The sequence below is a fragment of the Calidris pugnax genome, unplaced genomic scaffold (genome assembly GCF_001431845.1).
Source record: "Calidris pugnax isolate Ruff unplaced genomic scaffold, ASM143184v1 scaffold19, whole genome shotgun sequence".
Classification (NCBI taxonomy): domain Eukaryota; kingdom Metazoa; phylum Chordata; class Aves; order Charadriiformes; family Scolopacidae; genus Calidris; species Calidris pugnax.
The window spans coordinates 2933994-2951568 of record NW_015090775.1 but is presented as its reverse complement, the minus strand read 5'-3'; the positions used below and the strand labels follow the sequence as shown (position 1 = coordinate 2951568).

General features: G+C 38.6%; 1 protein-coding gene across 1 annotated transcript in view; it reads left to right on the top strand.

The window, feature by feature from the left end:
* The window catches only part of PLXDC2 (plexin domain containing 2), a 378234-nt gene that overhangs the window by 320136 nt on the left and 40523 nt on the right, over positions 1-17575 (top strand). Inside the window, exon 9 of the mRNA XM_014946652.1 lies at positions 729-810. Within this exon, the coding sequence (XP_014802138.1) occupies positions 729-810 (82 nt within the window). The remainder of the gene's footprint in view (positions 1-728; positions 811-17575) is intronic.

Genomic DNA, 17575 nt, shown 5'->3' with positions numbered 1-17575 from the left:
TTATCCAGTGCATCCTCATGTATCTCAAGTTAGTTTATAGGTATATAGCTCCCTGTAGGTTTTGGTTGAGACCTATGCCAAATCACTTTTTCAGAAGAATGGTTATATTGACTTTAAATTTGTTTCCTCAAGAAAAAAAGAACAGTTTTCATGCTTGCAAGGCAAACACAAATTCTGCTGTGTTTTCTGTTGCATAGGAATATCCCCCAAACACTTTTTGCAGTTCATCTTGTGTCGAAGGTAAAACTACATTGTTTAGAAATCTCTGGGTTTAAACTGCCAGCTGTACTACCATGGAAAAAAAAAAAGAGAACAGCTATTTTTCTTTTTTCTAATCCAATTATAGTTCTTGCACACTTGCCTGCCAGTCGTATTATCTGTGTATGTCTGAATGTTAGCAACACCAAGGAATACTGGAGCCAGGGAATAAAGAGATTTAAGGAAATACTTAGTATTAAGCAAAAAGATAAAAATATAGCCATGAAGCTGAGTGAACAGTTGTGGAAATGGGATTACATTTACAAATGGAATCCTACAGATAAAAAGTACCTCTGTATACAAATGCAATGCATTGTAATAGTCTGGATTCAGTGTTTTATTTTGAACACATGTGAACCTGTTGAGTCCCTAAGTATGTATTATCAGAAGAGATATCCTCATTTGTGTTTTTTATGAAAATTATTTGTGAGACTAATGTAATAATTTGTGTTTGTTTATCTACATCCCAGCTTGTCTCCAGTTTACCAGCTGTGGTCCCTGTGTCACTGCCCAGATTGGTTTCAATTGCAGCTGGTGCAGTAAACTCCAAAGGTAAGGAAAGAGATTTTTCATTATTGTGTGGGTATGCAGCTGTGCTCAAAGAATATCCAAAAACATTGTGTAGGTTATTCAGCACAAAGGGTTGTTATTTATAGGTCTTATATACATGCATTCACACAAATAAATACTTCAGTTGCAATTTTTTCTAGCAACACATCATTGTTCCATTTCACTTCAGGGAAAAAGTTAGGCAATAAATTGGTTTGGGACTTAATCCCTCGTTCCTATTTCCTTAACCCTGCTTTAAAATCATTTTGAAGGAGAATGAGAAATAAAAATTGTAATAACATTCCTATTTACTGCCTATATCCCTGGCTTCATCAAAAATAATTTAACCACATGGAAATGTGGGGTGGTAATGTAACTATGAAAGACATGCTTGTTCTCTTAAGAGCAGGAAGACATAAACATCCAAAGACTCAGAGCCTTCTATCTTTTAACCTCACATTATACTTAGTGGGTACGTTGGGTCTCCTCCACCTCTCACTGCCACATTGACGAGGACAGTCCAGTCAGTAGCAGGAGTGATTTAGACTGTGGGTCAGCTGGAGCATAGACAGCAAAATGGAAACTGCTTTTTATCTTTTCCAAAAAGTTCTTTACTGGCTGACCTTCATGGACCTTCACAGCAAGAATTTATTTAACAGCAGTTCTGTGACACAAAAGGCAGGTTCATAATGGATATTTATTTTCAACTCTGGTGATTAGTTTCTGAAATATTATGTATAAATGGATGCATAATGAAAGCAGAAAATGTTATTATCAGTCTAAAACAGTGCAATAATCTGTTGCCATGCTGAAGAACTGATAAATAGCTGAAGAACGCTGTACAGAATTAGGAAAATCAGATCACATTTATGATGTTTTCTTAAGCTTCTACTCCCTTACTAAATGATTTGAGAAGTCACTCTGTTGACAGTTTGTCTTGCAAAAAACTCTTGAATGGAATTAGAGCTAAATGAAATCATTTCACAGAAAATATATCAGACATCTTCAAGTGTAATGATACTTGTAGAAAACTGTTCCAAACAAGCATAGAGAGGTCTTGCTTCCCTTAGCCAATTTCTTGCTTTCAAGCATTGCTTGATTCTGCTTCCATTAATAAATGCTGTAGCACTGAGAGTCTTTTTGCTTTGGTTTGAGCAAGGTCTATTACTTTGTGGCCAGTGGTCTCATTTCTCTTTGGATAAATTAAATTCTAGCAGGTAATATTTGAAGAGATGGTAAATTTCAGACTTCTTATAACGAACAGGCAAACCTTGAGATCCTTTGTTTTGCTTTGTTGTTTCTGAAGAATGGAGTTTCCTGGGTTCTGGAATTGCTGAAAAATCTGTTTCGCTCACTGAGGCACAGTTCACTGCCCAGAACTAAAAGAGTTTTATCCTTCACCTTTAGCAGGAAGCAACACTGCACTGTATTCATTTCCACGTATTTAGGTGAATTTGTGGCTGCCCCTTCTCAACCAGCAAGTTGTAATTTGCTGCTGAAAAATAGAGGGTCTCAACACACCAATTTCTATTCAATTAAAGTTTGCATGAAAGAAATGCTTTTCATTTTGCCTGTGAAGATCATACTGCAATCAAAGATGAACCTACTGTGAGACAGTCCTGCACTTTTCCCCAAAAACAGCTGGCTCCACGCTGCAGCACAGTTGTGCCTTTGACAAGCTGCAGCAGATAGACTGAACAGTTTTATTGCTGTTAATTAGCCCATTACTGACAGTAGCAAGGCTGTCATTTCATGTAGGCTGTGTTTGGACATTGTTTGACTAGCAGCAAAAGCAGGAACTGGAGTCGCTTCCTTAAAAAAAAAAAGATGGATCCAGAAAAGCAGACTAAGATTATGCCTCCACATTGGAATTTCAGTACTTTAAAAACAGTCATACCATTCAATTTGTATCTATAAAAATGAGTGGTATTCAGCCAGATTTAAGCAAATGGAGAATTGTGTATAGAATCTTAAAATACTACAAAATGGAAGGACCCACTAGAGGTCATCCAGCCTAACCTCCTGCTCAAAGCAGGGCCAGCTGTGAGATTAGACCAGTTTGTTCATGACTTTGTTCAGATGGGTCATGAAAACCTCTGAGGATATGGTCCAGCCCCCTGAATTTTATACAGATTTTAGACCGTATTTTTAGATTCTTATTTTCTCCAGAAACGTGGTTTTGGTGATGATGGCTGGCTTAGGCCTCATTGCCTTGCTGGGCCCATCTCCTCCAGCTTCTGAAATGGGCAGCTTATTTCAACCAGTGCAGTTCTACAGAGAAGCACAGAGGATACGTATGTTGTGAAAAGAGGCTTTCCAAAATGTGAAGACTGAGCATTTATTTAGTTATAGTACATTACGCTGCAGAATCATTGTGATCAGGCCTCCTTCCTGTCTCAGCTGTGACAATTTTGTGCTCCCTACCAGTTCTAGATACTCTCACTTTCCTTCCAGTCCAGTTCCTGTCTTTTTTTAGCTTGCTGTTCCTCAGCATGGTTATTCATTTTAGGGAGATACAAAAAAAGGCCTTATTCCATTCTCAGTGGAGGTGACTGGATCACAGGAGACCGCTCAGAATCATTTACTTCAGTACCACGTTGTGGTTTTGCTCCCCTCAGAAATAAATTCACTGTGTTAAAATGGTTTTTTTTTGCATGTGATAAAGAAGCACTTGCTCAACAAGAAAACCTAAGTGTCGTGGTTAAAAATCACAAAGGATGGAAAGTTCTTTCATCGCAGTGCTCCGGCTTTTTCTCTGTGTGACTGCTGTTCAGTCACCAGCCTTGTAAATCAGCCTGGACTGTTATCTCCTGTTGTGATACACATTGCTCTGCTGCAGCAGAAGAAAATCTGCTTGGAAAAACAAGAGCAAAGCATTACACGAAGTATTAACGTAGACACTTCAGAAGTGTCTAGAATACAAAGAAAATTAGTATTTGCAGTCTACTTTCAAATGAATGCTCATAGGGGCTTTTGAAGTAAGCAGGAGCAGATGCGTAGGAGTAATGCCTGGGTTGCTTCTGTGGCAGTGCTTCTGGGTTGCAAAGCTGAGTGGACACACTGGTTTAGGAGGTGAGAAACCAAAATCTGTCTCTCTCTTGGCTTTAGGTAAAGCCCAGAGTGGGGAAGGCAATTAGCCTTTGGTGCAAAAGCCTGAAGAAGGCTTTGAGCTGACAGTGACAGGTTTCCAGTGTGGCAATAATCTTCTGATTGATCTAGCGCTCCAGTTTCTGCCAAGGGAGAATGCCTGTGTGCTGGTAGGGAGTGATGAGGGTCAGATTTGGCTGTAACAGACAGCAATGTTCCTCCTGTGGAGCTGCTACAACACTTCAATATTCTGAAGTGAGATCTCCCAGAGTAGAGAGACTTCAATGTGGATAAAAAGCAAACGTATCCAGCGTGAAGCAAAACTCTATACCAATTCTACAACCCTATTTTCTCAAAAAATTATGACCCCCTTTAGCCAGAGCAACATTACTACTGAGAACTGTGTCTTGCATATTTTTTTTTCCTTGCATAAAATTTAAACCATATATTGCATCATTCACACAACGGAGTATGGTTTTTTGAAAAAACAGAAAGTGTGTATAATACCTGTAACTGTACAAGGAAAATTGTCCAGCAGAACTATTGCAGAATAACTGTACTCCCCCATGTGGGCAATCTGTGTTGGAAGGAAAACTATTCGACAACAGCGGGCTGCTTCCCACCTGTAACTTCAGCCAGCTGTTGCGCAAACTCTGCAGCCTTCAGAGAGTCAGGTTCTTCTTGTAGGTCATTCAGAGCAAAATCCTCTGTTCCTGTCACTCTCTACAAGCTTAAATCACAGTTCCCCTTTTCATAAGGGATCATCAAACTATCCACTCTGAAATCCAATATGATGTATGTCATACAGTTTCATCGTGACTAAAGCCAAGACACATCATTTTCTTTTGACTTCAGCAGATGGATGCCCCTAGGAGCTAATTTTTTTTTAAACTATGTATGTTCCATAACTATTCCATAAGTAAAACTGTTTCATAAGCAAAAGAGACTAACTATAAATACATAAGCTAAGATGATATGATAGCTTTTTCCTGCACAAGGATCTATGTCTATGAAATGCCAGAAATACTTAGCATCTGTCTCAGAGTATTCACCTGTGCCTGGATTGTTTGCTCTTCATTATCTCTGACTTCCCAGTATGTTAAAATTGGGAGAATTCATTAATGTTAGATCTGTTTATATCATCTTTTCATGCTTCTGAAAATGTTTATATACTTTAGACACTTGGTAATACTTTAGACACTTGGTATATCCTGCATGTTAGAGATGTCGTTTTCTAGGGAAGTTTTAGGAATCTTTAAGGCAACTTTGCTGTTACATTATAGGTTCAATTTGTACAACTTGCTCACATTATTGAAATAGTGAGTTCCCTTGGAAACATTTGAAGCTGACTGCACAAGAAATAAATTGTGTTTTTTAACTTTAAAAGATTTGGCACTGAAATAGAATGGAAATATGATGCTTAAATGATCAAGGAATTTTTAAAAGCCACCTTTGTACGAAGTTCTGAAAAGGTTTATGTTCAGATTTTCTAGATATTGCTGTTTTTGTTTCGATGAACTTCAGGAAAGTCTCAGATTTCAGCAGTGAAGTGATACTGATATTTCAGTGAGTTCAGAAATAAGCAGACAAATAACACACACCTGCAATCTGTGCATGCTATAGACTCATATTTTCAATGTAGGTCATACTTCAGTTCATTAACACAGGATAAAAGCATCTCCCAATCCTTGCAACATCCCTTGGGTTCAGTGTGCTACTATCATTCCAACATTGGAGATAGGGAACTGGATTACTGAAGGACTAAGAGCAAGAGCTGTGAACAATTTAGATGATAGTTTTATTCAGCTGTCACTGTTGGTACCTATATTCAAATTTTAAATCCTCAGAAGTGGCTGCCTCATGCCAAGGGGACCCAAAAACCTTACAGCTAGATCCACAAGGGTGGTTTTGCTGGCTGACTCACTTAGGTTTTCAAGGGAAGTTTTGCAGAATAGGAGAGCAGTATCCAAAGTACCTTTTCACCAAACTCAATTAAAGTATCTAATACCAAAAAGGTCGCTAGGGCTCAGACACATTGTCTGAAGTAATACCTACAGCTGCTTGGGTATAAGCAGGGTTCAGCAGTAAAGTCCCTGAGATCCATGAAGCTCCTCTACTCACTATGTGTGATACTGCCCTTTACACAACAGTCTCACAATGATCTGATAATCCCCTGAGGCACAGGAGGTAGGTGAACGTGGGTTGTGGGTCATCTAAACCCAAGTAATCCCTGAAGGGTGGCCCATTAGATGTCCGGGTCCTTAAGCCTGTGATTTCTGATTTGAAATCATACCAGTGCATGCTATCGACCTGTGGAGTTACAAACACCCAGTTTGAAAAGTGTCCTGGGCTGCACAAATTCCCCTGTTGGACTTTCTATGTGTCGTGACAAGCCAGGACACTCCGTGCACTCTAGACTGAGTTATTCTGCCCATGCGTATGTGCACAGCTCCCCAAGCTTCTTGTACTCTTAAAACAATCCTGAACTAAAAAGGTGAAAGAATCCCATTTGTGATACTTTTCACTTCAGTGCTTAATCCCGTATGCCAGCTACACACTACTTGTGGAAATGAAAAGGTTACAGCTGGTTTTTATAGAATGTGTTCTGAGCAAAGTGAGAAATCAGAAATGTGCCTGGGAATAGTAGCAATAATGTGATTTAAGTCTTGATACTTCTAATCTTTTATTATGATAATCACTGTTCCCATTTAGGCAGGTAATAAAGAAACAAGTTGTTTTGCATTCCATGCTGATTAGCTGGAAAGCTGGGAACAGACAACCTTTAGGTACTTGCAGTTTGTAAGAAAATATTTTACAGTTGAAATATGATGTGACAGTTTTCCATGGTGCCCTTATGCTAATTGAGATAAAAAATGGTTGCCTGTTGTTTGTCTTCTGAACTTCTGGACAAGCTTGAAGTGTCTTTTTTGTTTATTCTTCCTTTAGAAAGAAATTGGAAACATGTGTAGTTAACTTTCAAATCTGAGTTTGTCTGGAAATTTTTAATATCAGAAGGAGGAAAAGGGCTAGGGTTTTTGTTTTTATGTATATCCCACCTGACAGTACCTGTTTTCATATGCACTGTGTTGAATCAAATATTGTAGCATAAGTAACAGTCATATGTAATCTAAAATATTTATTGGCTGAGCAAGGCACTACCCATACAGAATTACAAACAAAAAAGGACAAAAATAAATATCATACTCTGACTACATAAAACCCCTGATTTATTAAATTATTTATATGGATTTATTAATTAAATCCAAAGAAGAATCACAGGGGTTTTCTCCACACATTGCTTACTGTTTGGTATTTACATTTCCCTCACCCTTTATTTTATGGCTGACACCATAACAAAGGCTGTAGATTCCATTAGGGAGCAGGGAAAGGCAATGGATGAGATCAGGATCAAAAATGCTCATCAGCTGAGAGTGCAAGTACATTAGCTTAATTATGCAGTGAACATTAGTGAACGTTTCCTATTGTGACATCCTTGGGTCTAAGCCCTTCAGCATATTTTACCAAAACTATGACGTTCTTAAAAAAAAGTTATTATGCAAAGCAATTACAACAAGGCATAGAACTGAAGTTACAGTTGGTTTGATGGGTGAGATGACAAGCATGGGCATTGCAGTGCAAGGTGGCAAAACACTTAGGACAGTGCAAGGAAGGGAGTGTTTGCTACCTTGTAAGCCTGAAAATATTTTTACTCTTGCCCCTACATCCTTAAGCAACCATTTGTAGAGCTCTATTTTTATGCACAGAATCATAGAATGCTCTGGGTTGGAAGGGACCTTTAAAGGTTATCTAGTCCAACGCACCTGCAATGATCCGGGATGTCTTCAACTTGATCAGTTTGATCAGAGCCCTGTCCAACCTGACCTTGAATGTTTCCAAGGCTGGAGCATCTGCCACCTCTCTGGGCAACCTGTTCTAGTGTCAAACCACCCTCATGGGAAAAAAAAAAAAATCTTCCTTCTATCTAGTCTAAATCTTCCCTCTTTTAGTTTAAAACCATTACCTCTCGTCCTATCATTACAGGCCCTGATAAAATGTTTGACGTATCTTTTTAATAAGCCCTTTATAAGAACTGAAAGGCCACAATAAGGTCTCCCCGGATCCTTCTCTTGTCCAGGCTGAACAACCCCAGCTTTCTCAGCCTGTCTTCATAGGAGAGGTGATCCAGTCCTCTGATCGTTTTTGTGACCCTCCTCTGGACCCACACGAATAGGTACATGTCCTTCTTATGCTGGGGACTCCAGAGATGGATGAAGTCCCCCAGGTGCACTCTCATGAGAGCAGAGGGGCAGAATCACCTCCCTCTACTTGTTGGCCACATTTCTTTTGATGTAGCTCAGAATGCAGTTGGCTTTCTGGCCTGCGAGTGCGCATTGTCAGCTCACGTCCAGCTTTTCATCCAATAGTACCCTCAAGTCTTTCTTTGGGGGGGCTTCTCTCAATCCCTTCATCCTCCAACCAAGTTTGTCCAGGTCCTTCTGTATGGCATCCTGTCCTTTGGCATGTCAGCTGTACCACTCAGCTTGGTGTCATGTGCAAACTTGCTTAGGGTTCACTCGGTCCCACTGTCTGTCGTTAATGAAGGTATAAAAAGTACTGGTCCCAGTACAAACCCCCGAGGGATATAGTAGCAATAATGTGATTTAAGTCTTGATACTTCTAATCTTTTATTATGATAATCACTGTTCCCATTTAGGCAGGTAATAAAGAAACAAGTTGTTTTGCATTCCATGCTGATTAGCTGGAAAGCTGGGAACAGACAACCTTTAGGTACTTGCAGTTTGTAAGAAAATATTTTACAGTTGAAATATGATGTGACAGTTTTCCATGGTGCCCTTATGCTAATTGAGATAAAAAATGGTTGCCTGTTGTTTGTCTTCTGAACTTCTGGACAAGCTTGAAGTGTCTTTTTTGTTTATTCTTCCTTTAGAAAGAAATTGGAAACATGTGTAGTTAACTTTCAAATCTGAGTTTGTCTGGAAATTTTTAATATCAGAAGGAGGAAAAGGGCTAGGGTTTTTGTTTTTATGTATATCCCACCTGACAGTACCTGTTTTCATATGCACTGTGTTGAATCAAATATTGTAGCATAAGTAACAGTCATATGTAATCTAAAATATTTATTGGCTGAGCAAGGCACTACCCATACAGAATTACAAACAAAAAAGGACAAAAATAAATATCATACTCTGACTACATAAAACCCCTGATTTATTAAATTATTTATATGGATTTATTAATTAAATCCAAAGAAGAATCACAGAGGTTTTCTCCACACATTGCTTACTGTTTGGTATTTACATTTCCCTCACCCTTTATTTTATGGCTGACACCATAACAAAGGCTGTAGATTCCATTAGGGAGCAGGGAAAGGCAATGGATGAGATCAGGATCAAAAATGCTCATCAGCTGAGAGTGCAAGTACATTAGCTTAATTATGCAGTGAACATTAGTGAACGTTTCCTATTGTGACATCCTTGGGTCTAAGCCCTTCAGCATATTTTACCAAAACTATGACGTTCTTAAAAAAAAGTTATTATGCAAAGCAATTACAACAAGGCATAGAACTGAAGTTACAGTTGGTTTGATGGGTGAGATGACAAGCATGGGCATTGCAGTGCAAGGTGGCAAAACACTTAGGACAGTGCAAGGAAGGGAGTGTTTGCTACCTTGTAAGCCTGAAAATATTTTTACTCTTGCCCCTACATCCTTAAGCAACCATTTGTAGAGCTCTATTTTTATGCACAGAATCATAGAATGCTCTGGGTTGGAAGGGACCTTTAAAGGTTATCTAGTCCAACGCACCTGCAATGATCCGGGATGTCTTCAACTTGATCAGTTTGATCAGAGCCCTGTCCAACCTGACCTTGAATGTTTCCAAGGCTGGAGCATCTGCCACCTCTCTGGGCAACCTGTTCTAGTGTCAAACCACCCTCATGGGAAAAAAAAAAAAATCTTCCTTCTATCTAGTCTAAATCTTCCCTCTTTTAGTTTAAAACCATTACCTCTCGTCCTATCATTACAGGCCCTGATAAAATGTTTGACGTATCTTTTTAATAAGCCCTTTATAAGAACTGAAAGGCCACAATAAGGTCTCCCCGGATCCTTCTCTTGTCCAGGCTGAACAACCCCAGCTTTCTCAGCCTGTCTTCATAGGAGAGGTGATCCAGTCCTCTGATCGTTTTTGTGACCCTCCTCTGGACCCACACGAATAGGTACATGTCCTTCTTATGCTGGGGACTCCAGAGATGGATGAAGTCCCCCAGGTGCACTCTCATGAGAGCAGAGGGGCAGAATCACCTCCCTCTACTTGTTGGCCACATTTCTTTTGATGTAGCTCAGAATGCAGTTGGCTTTCTGGCCTGCGAGTGCGCATTGTCAGCTCACGTCCAGCTTTTCATCCAATAGTACCCTCAAGTCTTTCTTTGGGGGGGCTTCTCTCAATCCCTTCATCCTCCAACCAAGTTTGTCCAGGTCCTTCTGTATGGCATCCTGTCCTTTGGCATGTCAGCTGTACCACTCAGCTTGGTGTCATGTGCAAACTTGCTTAGGGTTCACTCGGTCCCACTGTCTGTCGTTAATGAAGGTATAAAAAGTACTGGTCCCAGTACAAACCCCCGAGGGATACCACTTGACACTGATCTCCATCTGGACATTGAGCCATTGACCACTACCCTGTGGATGTGACCATCCAATCAATTCCTTATCCACCGAACAGTCCACCCACCAAATCCATATCTCTCCAATTTAGAGAGAAGGATGTTGTGGGGGGGACCATGTGAAACACCTTACGCAAGTCCAGATAGATGACATTCGTAGCTCTTCCCATGTGCACTGATGTAGTCACTCCATCATAGAAGGCCAGTACATTGGTTCAAATGCTCATTTTTAAATGCTTCCTGGTTTTAACTATTTGAAGGTTTAATTTTCCCTGTTTGTTTGCTTTAGGGATATTACATATTTCAATTCCAGATTAAAAGATGGGAGGAGGACTTGCTGATTTATACTCAGACTGCTTTTATCCCAACACGACAGTAGTGTGCTGTTGTTACAAAATTGGCCACAGTATCTCAGCCATTGAATTGCAAAATAAAATTTAAAAAATGAGGCATTTGTTTGGATTAAGTAAACCACCAGAGGGAGCGTATATAATCCAATCAGTCTAATAGTTTCATATACAAATGACATGGAAGATCTCATTTAAATTCTTCAGAAGGGGGAGAGGTTTAAAATACAGTGTATTGTGTAAGATATATTCCGTTCTATCAGTGTGTATAATTTCATGAATTTGCTGGTCATACTGCTGCTTCAGGCAAAGGCAAAGAAATGTGCCCAGATTCTGCCTGTCTCTAAAATTTGTATTCCACTACAGCAGTTCTTGATGCTGAAGTAGTTTTATATGAAAATATGGCAGAGTCCTAACACCTGGGTCTTAACATCAGATTATTGAGAGATCAAATTCACCTTGTGATAAATGAAAAGTAATGTCATCAGTACTACTTTTCTAACTTATATACTATTTCTTTGCCAATTATGGAGCAATCATACTGAAAATCTGAGAAGTGGAAATACTGGCCTTTCGTCAGAGTTTGCTCTGATTAAAACGCCACATATTTTTCTTCTGTTTTGAAAGTTGTGTTGAGACAGCAATTGGTCTTTTAATCAAGTGCAACGAATGTATCAAGAATGAATGTGTAAATATTGTCAGCCCTGATGCATTACTGATAAGAACGCTACAATAACTAGATCTATACTTTATTGAGCAGAAAATTGTTCCACACCCAACTTCTTCAAATCCTTTCCAAGCTGCTCGCTCTTAATTTGACAAGCTAATTTGAACACATGGACTGCAAGAAACTGTTAGGAAATTAGCATTCAATAATTGAGAACTTTATATGCATGGCAAGCCTGATGGGAGTAAAGCAAGAAAAGAAAGTTGCACCAAAGTGCTTAATGAACAAAGTGTTTTCTCAAACCAGGGTGAGCCCAGGGATGGTATTGTTTGATGAAAGAAGCATCATAAGATCATAGTAATAGTTCTTCTCAAGTGGGATGGCAGTTCTATTTAGAAGATAGTGTAAGCTTCAGTGAGCCTGAAGGTATATTTAAAAATACATAACGGTAAAGATGTTCATATCAGTAAAATGTACATAAAGGTGCATTTTAAAGTACTGTTATGGAACATAGATGATCCTGAGCTCTTAAAATGTTTTTATTGAACATTAGCCTGCAGCCAGATGAACTAACTTTTTGCTGAGATCGATATGTGGATAAATAGCAGATAAATAGCCTTTCTAGATTTTTTGATAAGTTTGTGGAATGTGTTAGCAGCTGGATTCCGTGGAATTGTTGTGGAATTTCTGTAACTCCTCTTGAGCACAGATTGTCTGGAACAGTTCCTATGATTAATACAAATAAACCTAAAAAGTTCAGTCTCTGAAGAGAACTCTAGTGAAGATGCAGTAGCTCTCAGGGGCCTAGGACCCGTCAGAGAAAGACCAGCCGTTTCGCTAGATAAGGTGCGGGACCCTCTAAGGCAGAATCATCCCCTTGCTGATGATGATTCAAAGCTGGTATCTTAAAATGGACAGATATTGCCTGAGAGCTATGTGAAATACTTTTTCAGGGCAAACACTTGAACTTTTTCCTGCATAAATAGAACTTTGTCTTATGAGTTTCATTCCTCGAGTTTCCTTTCTCCACGTGTTCTTCCGCAGTGTCCTCCTTTCTGCTTGCTGATGTTTCTCAGCAGCCCCAAGCTAGAGAATAAAACTATCCCTATCCTACCATTAATAGATTTGATATCAACCCAACTGAATTTGCATCCTGCTTTACTACACAAACCAGACAGTTTTCTTACAGCTGCAGCATTAGTCACCCGCGTTTACATATGTAGGCCTGCTTTGTTTTCCTGAATAAATCAGAAAAACATGAGGACAAAAGTCGTGCTCGTAACTGATGCAGATTTTTAAGAAATGCAAGGCTGGGTTACAAAACTTTAAATTATTTCTAGGAAATGGGCAAAAGATTGCTACAATTCTAATTACTCTGAAATCCTAATCTTTCTGTTGAAATATTTTCTATTAAATCCTGGATCTGAAGACTGGGAAGCATTTTGAAATTTCTTAATCTGGATATAAACACAGTGATTTATTTAAGCCACATCACTCGCATTCCTCACATTGTATACTTGTGTTTCTTACCATATCATTTGCCTCTCAAAATTTGATATTGGTTTCACTAGCCAATTGGTTCTCTTGCCAGAGACATTGCTGTGTCTTCTGGGGCTTAGAAACTCTGTTCATTATTCACTCTTCAGGTTTCTGTGGTATCCAGTTTTGCAACACAGCTTGGCCATGACATAGATATCACAGTCAATACAAAAAGGACCACTGTCTGGACTGTTTTAAGATCTTAATGGAAAGCCTGTCTCATGTAGGTCTATCAAATATATCACATTCCTAAGGAGGTTTATTATAAATGCAGGAAGTAGTTATCAAAGATACAGAGGACAGTTAAGTACTTAAATCCTGTTGAGAGGAGGGAAAATAGACATCCATCTGTTATTTATACCTTTGAGAATATTTACTTTTGCTGATTAATTTGGAAGGAAGATCACAAAATCTGTGTTTAATTTCCATGTTTAATTTCACAGATGGACTTAAGATACCACAGTGATAAAACACTAGATAAATAGGTAGGTAGCACAGCTCTTTTCGGTAGAAATTTCCTTTGCAATTGTTTTATATGCTAGTAACTTTTTATTCTTCATTTGTTGAATTAGAACAATAAGACAAAACCCCGCTCAGTCTTTGAACCATTTATAACTAGAACCCCAAATTCTGTGCCAGCCATAAATCTTTCAAATCACAACGGATTTGAGATCAGACTTAATTCTGCATTGCTTGTTTATCCTGAGTGCCATAGCCATATTAGTGGGTATTGCCCTGCTTTATTAAACAGGCATTCACTCTGGGATTAAACAGTCATTTGCTGGCAGAACTGCACGATGGTCAGTCACACAGCAGCCCCAAATTCTTCTCTGCTTTTTTTCATTTTGATCTATTAATTTCTTACGTTGAGAGCTACTACCGGAAAGTTTGGATTTAAACATGTTACTATTTCACTGGTGAAAGCTGAGACTTGCCTATGAAAGGGCTCCACAGACAGATGCATCAGCAGGCAACTTATATGTATCCTAGACATTTTAAGAAGCTTGACTCAGAATTCTGGTGATCGTTCTATACCTATCTAAGGACTGAGTTTCTATACGAGGCATTATAGTCCACCTGATTCCCAAATAATGCCTCAAGTGGTGGTCTTATGCAACTATTAGACTTTAATTGTAAAATCAGAAGAGTGCAAGGAACACAGCTTGAAGAAAACAGGCTTTCCTGATAACAGATGAAAAGATTTCTGCTTAATGCTCATGCTTTATGCTGGGTAAATAAAGTATAATGCAGAACAGTTAGAAAGTTATTTTGCATGGTACAGTAACGTGGGATACAGGTAGATGATGATGAAGTGAATACAGAACAGAAATGAGAACAAAAACAAGGTAGATACTGAAACACAAGAGTAAAGATTACTTCAAAAACATTAAGAGAGAAGTTACCAGGTAAGGCAGAAATTTTACCTACATTACCTGAATTCAGAGACAGAGCTTGAAGAAGGTTTTGATATCTGCAGGTCAGAACCTCCTGTGCGTGAGCACAAGTTCAAAGACAGAGGAAGGAAGTCAGGGTCTCAAAATCCTCTTTGGTTGTCTCACAAGAGTAAAGATTACTTCAAAAACATTAAGAGAGAAGTTACCAGGTAAGGCAGAAATTTTACCTACATTACCTGAATTCAGAGACAGAGCTTGAAGAAGGTTTTGATATCTGCAGGTCAGAACCTCCTGTGCGTGAGCACAAGTTCAAAGACAGAGGAAGGAAGTCAGGGTCTCAAAATCCTCTTTGGTTGTCTCACTAGAGTATATCTTGGCCTAAAATAATTAGATATCATCTTGTTTACAGACTAGTTTTTACCATGCTTAGGTTGTCATCTTGGTCCTCAAGCTGTTTCTTTCACTTCTTGTGTGTGTAAAGCCCCAACCCATTTCTTTTTCACACCTCTGAAATTTGCTAACTTTTCCTTAAGCTAACTAACAATAGTTTATCTGGAAGAATTACCTTTATTTGCTAAACTACTGATATTTTTTCCATTCTCTCTCTGTTGATTATCATATATAGGGGTTTTTTATTATTTTATTCTACCTACTATTCCTGTGCTACTAGAAGAGTTAGAAATAAGTTGTCTGGTCTTTCCCTCTAATTAAAATAGTGAATTTTTAAGTAGCTCATGGTCACTACTCCTGAAATCAAGTACAGCAGGATATAAGACTAGAAGAGTTAGAAATAAGTTGTCTGGTCTCTCCCCCTAATTAAAACAGTGAATTTTTAAGTAGCTCATGCTCACTACTCCTGAAATCAAGTTCAGCAGGATATAGGAGTTTTGACTTTGGAGACAAAAATGCTTCAAAGTTCTAATATGGAAACCAAGGGGTTGGAGACAAAAATGCTTCAAAGTTCTAATAATATGGAAACCAAGGGAAAAAAAAAAAAGAAAACTTAAGTTGGTGTTTAGTTTCTAAAGAGAGCAGTTAGGCCCTACAACAGCAGTTGTCCTAGTTTATGAGCCAAATATATAAGCAAGGTACTCCTAATGAAATGAATTATTTGTTGTGGTCCTAACTGAATTCTTAATCCTAAAAGGTAGGATAGTACTGCAACAGGTTACTTCCATTATCCGTAATTCCTAATTTTGTAATATTTTTTTGCATCACCATACACAGAGCAGTGCTACTGCTACTTTCTAGTTTATCTTACCTTCTTTCCCAATGGACTGAAGTAAATCAACTTTACTGCTTACAACAGACTTGGGATTTTTTTTTTCTTTCCCAACAATGATGTATAAGAAAATGCATAAATTTGACCAACCCAAGCTTTATGGCTTCAGGACAAATTGTTGGATAAATTCAGTTACAGAAAAAGCTTCATTAATGGATTAGCAAAAGGAATGATTACTTAATCCTAAAAGGTAGGATAGTACTGCAAAAAGCAAAAAGAATGATTGTGCAGTAGCTGCATTTTGTCCAATAGGCCATCTTGGCAGAACATGAATTTAGTGAGGAACAAGGTATCAGATTTCTTCCTTTCATGTCTGAGATAATTTAATTTGTACTTCCTAACTGCTTCCTTGACTGTGGGAAAATGGTACGTTCCGAGAAATTAATATCACGTGGGAAAATGGTACGTTCCGAGAAATTAATTGCTGTGTATCTTTTGTCAAATATTTGAGTGTTCATGAGACTATATTACAGAACCCGGATATTACGTCCCCATCGTATCCTAAATTGTTGTGCTAGATAATCATTTTCTCAACTGCCTCTTTCTTTCCTTATTCCAAATGTATAGAAAAAGTGAAAGAGTTTTGTCCAATAGGCCATCTTGGCAGAACATTAATTTAGTGAGGAACAAGGTATCAGGTTTCTTCCTTTCATGTCTGAGATGAACTTAATTTGTAGTTCCTAACCGCTTCCTTGACTGTGGGAAAATGGTACGTTCCGAGAAATTAATATCACATATTTGAGTGTTCATGAGACTATATTACAGAACCCGGATATGATGTCCCCATCATACCCTAGATTATTGTGCTAGATAATAATTTCCTCAACTGCCTCTTCCTTTCCTTATTCCAAGTGTATATAAAAAGTGAAAGAACAGAAACTGAGAACAAAGCATTTAAGAAGATCTCCAAGTTCAGGACAGAAATTCAGGACATGTATGTTTAGACAGGCAGCTCACATTATCACCCCTGACTCTAGGATACTTTATAGGATGATTGTTAACATACTTTTGTGGAAGATTGGTTTTCTTCCCTTCGTATAAGCATCTAACCCACTGCATTAATGTGGAGAAATCTGTCTTCCACCAATTTTGTGACTGTCACTCTTCATTTCCTCTGCTGTCATTCCAAGGGAGATAAATAAAATAAAGAATTAAATAAATCAAGTATTTTTAAATGGACTAAATAGAGAATTTTAAAATTGAAATTTAGTTTTACACTATACCAAATTTTCTTTTTCTTTACTTCTTTTGTTTCACTGAAATGTAATGCAGAATGGCAGTCCCGGTCAGATTTGTTTAATGGTCAGTTCAGCATTTGTACAAAACAGCTACTTGTACAGCTGTAGTTCATCTTCCCCTACCAAAATTTTTCGACGTAGAATTACTTGCAAATTAAACAGAGCCTGAGAAGCTTCCTGTGCATTGGAAAACAATTATGTGTGCCATGAAATAGTTATGATGTTCCTTGATGTGTTTTCAGTCCATGCCCAGGAGCACTGTCCACAACAGTTCCCAGGCATGGTGCAGGAGTTGGAGTGTTCCAGGGATTATTCCCAATTGGCAGTTCATGTGCAGCCTCCTTCTTTTCAAGGTTGAGAGAGTTTACTTGCTCAGGCGTAAGCCATTCTGTGCCAGCAGTCTCCAGTGCCAAGGAACATTTCTGGGCATGTTTATTTTACTAGTATAGAAATAGCCAGAATGGTCACAACAGTCTTAACTGCCTTCCAGAAGCGCTAGCCTCTGGTGGTTGTACTCCTCGATATAGCTTGAGCATC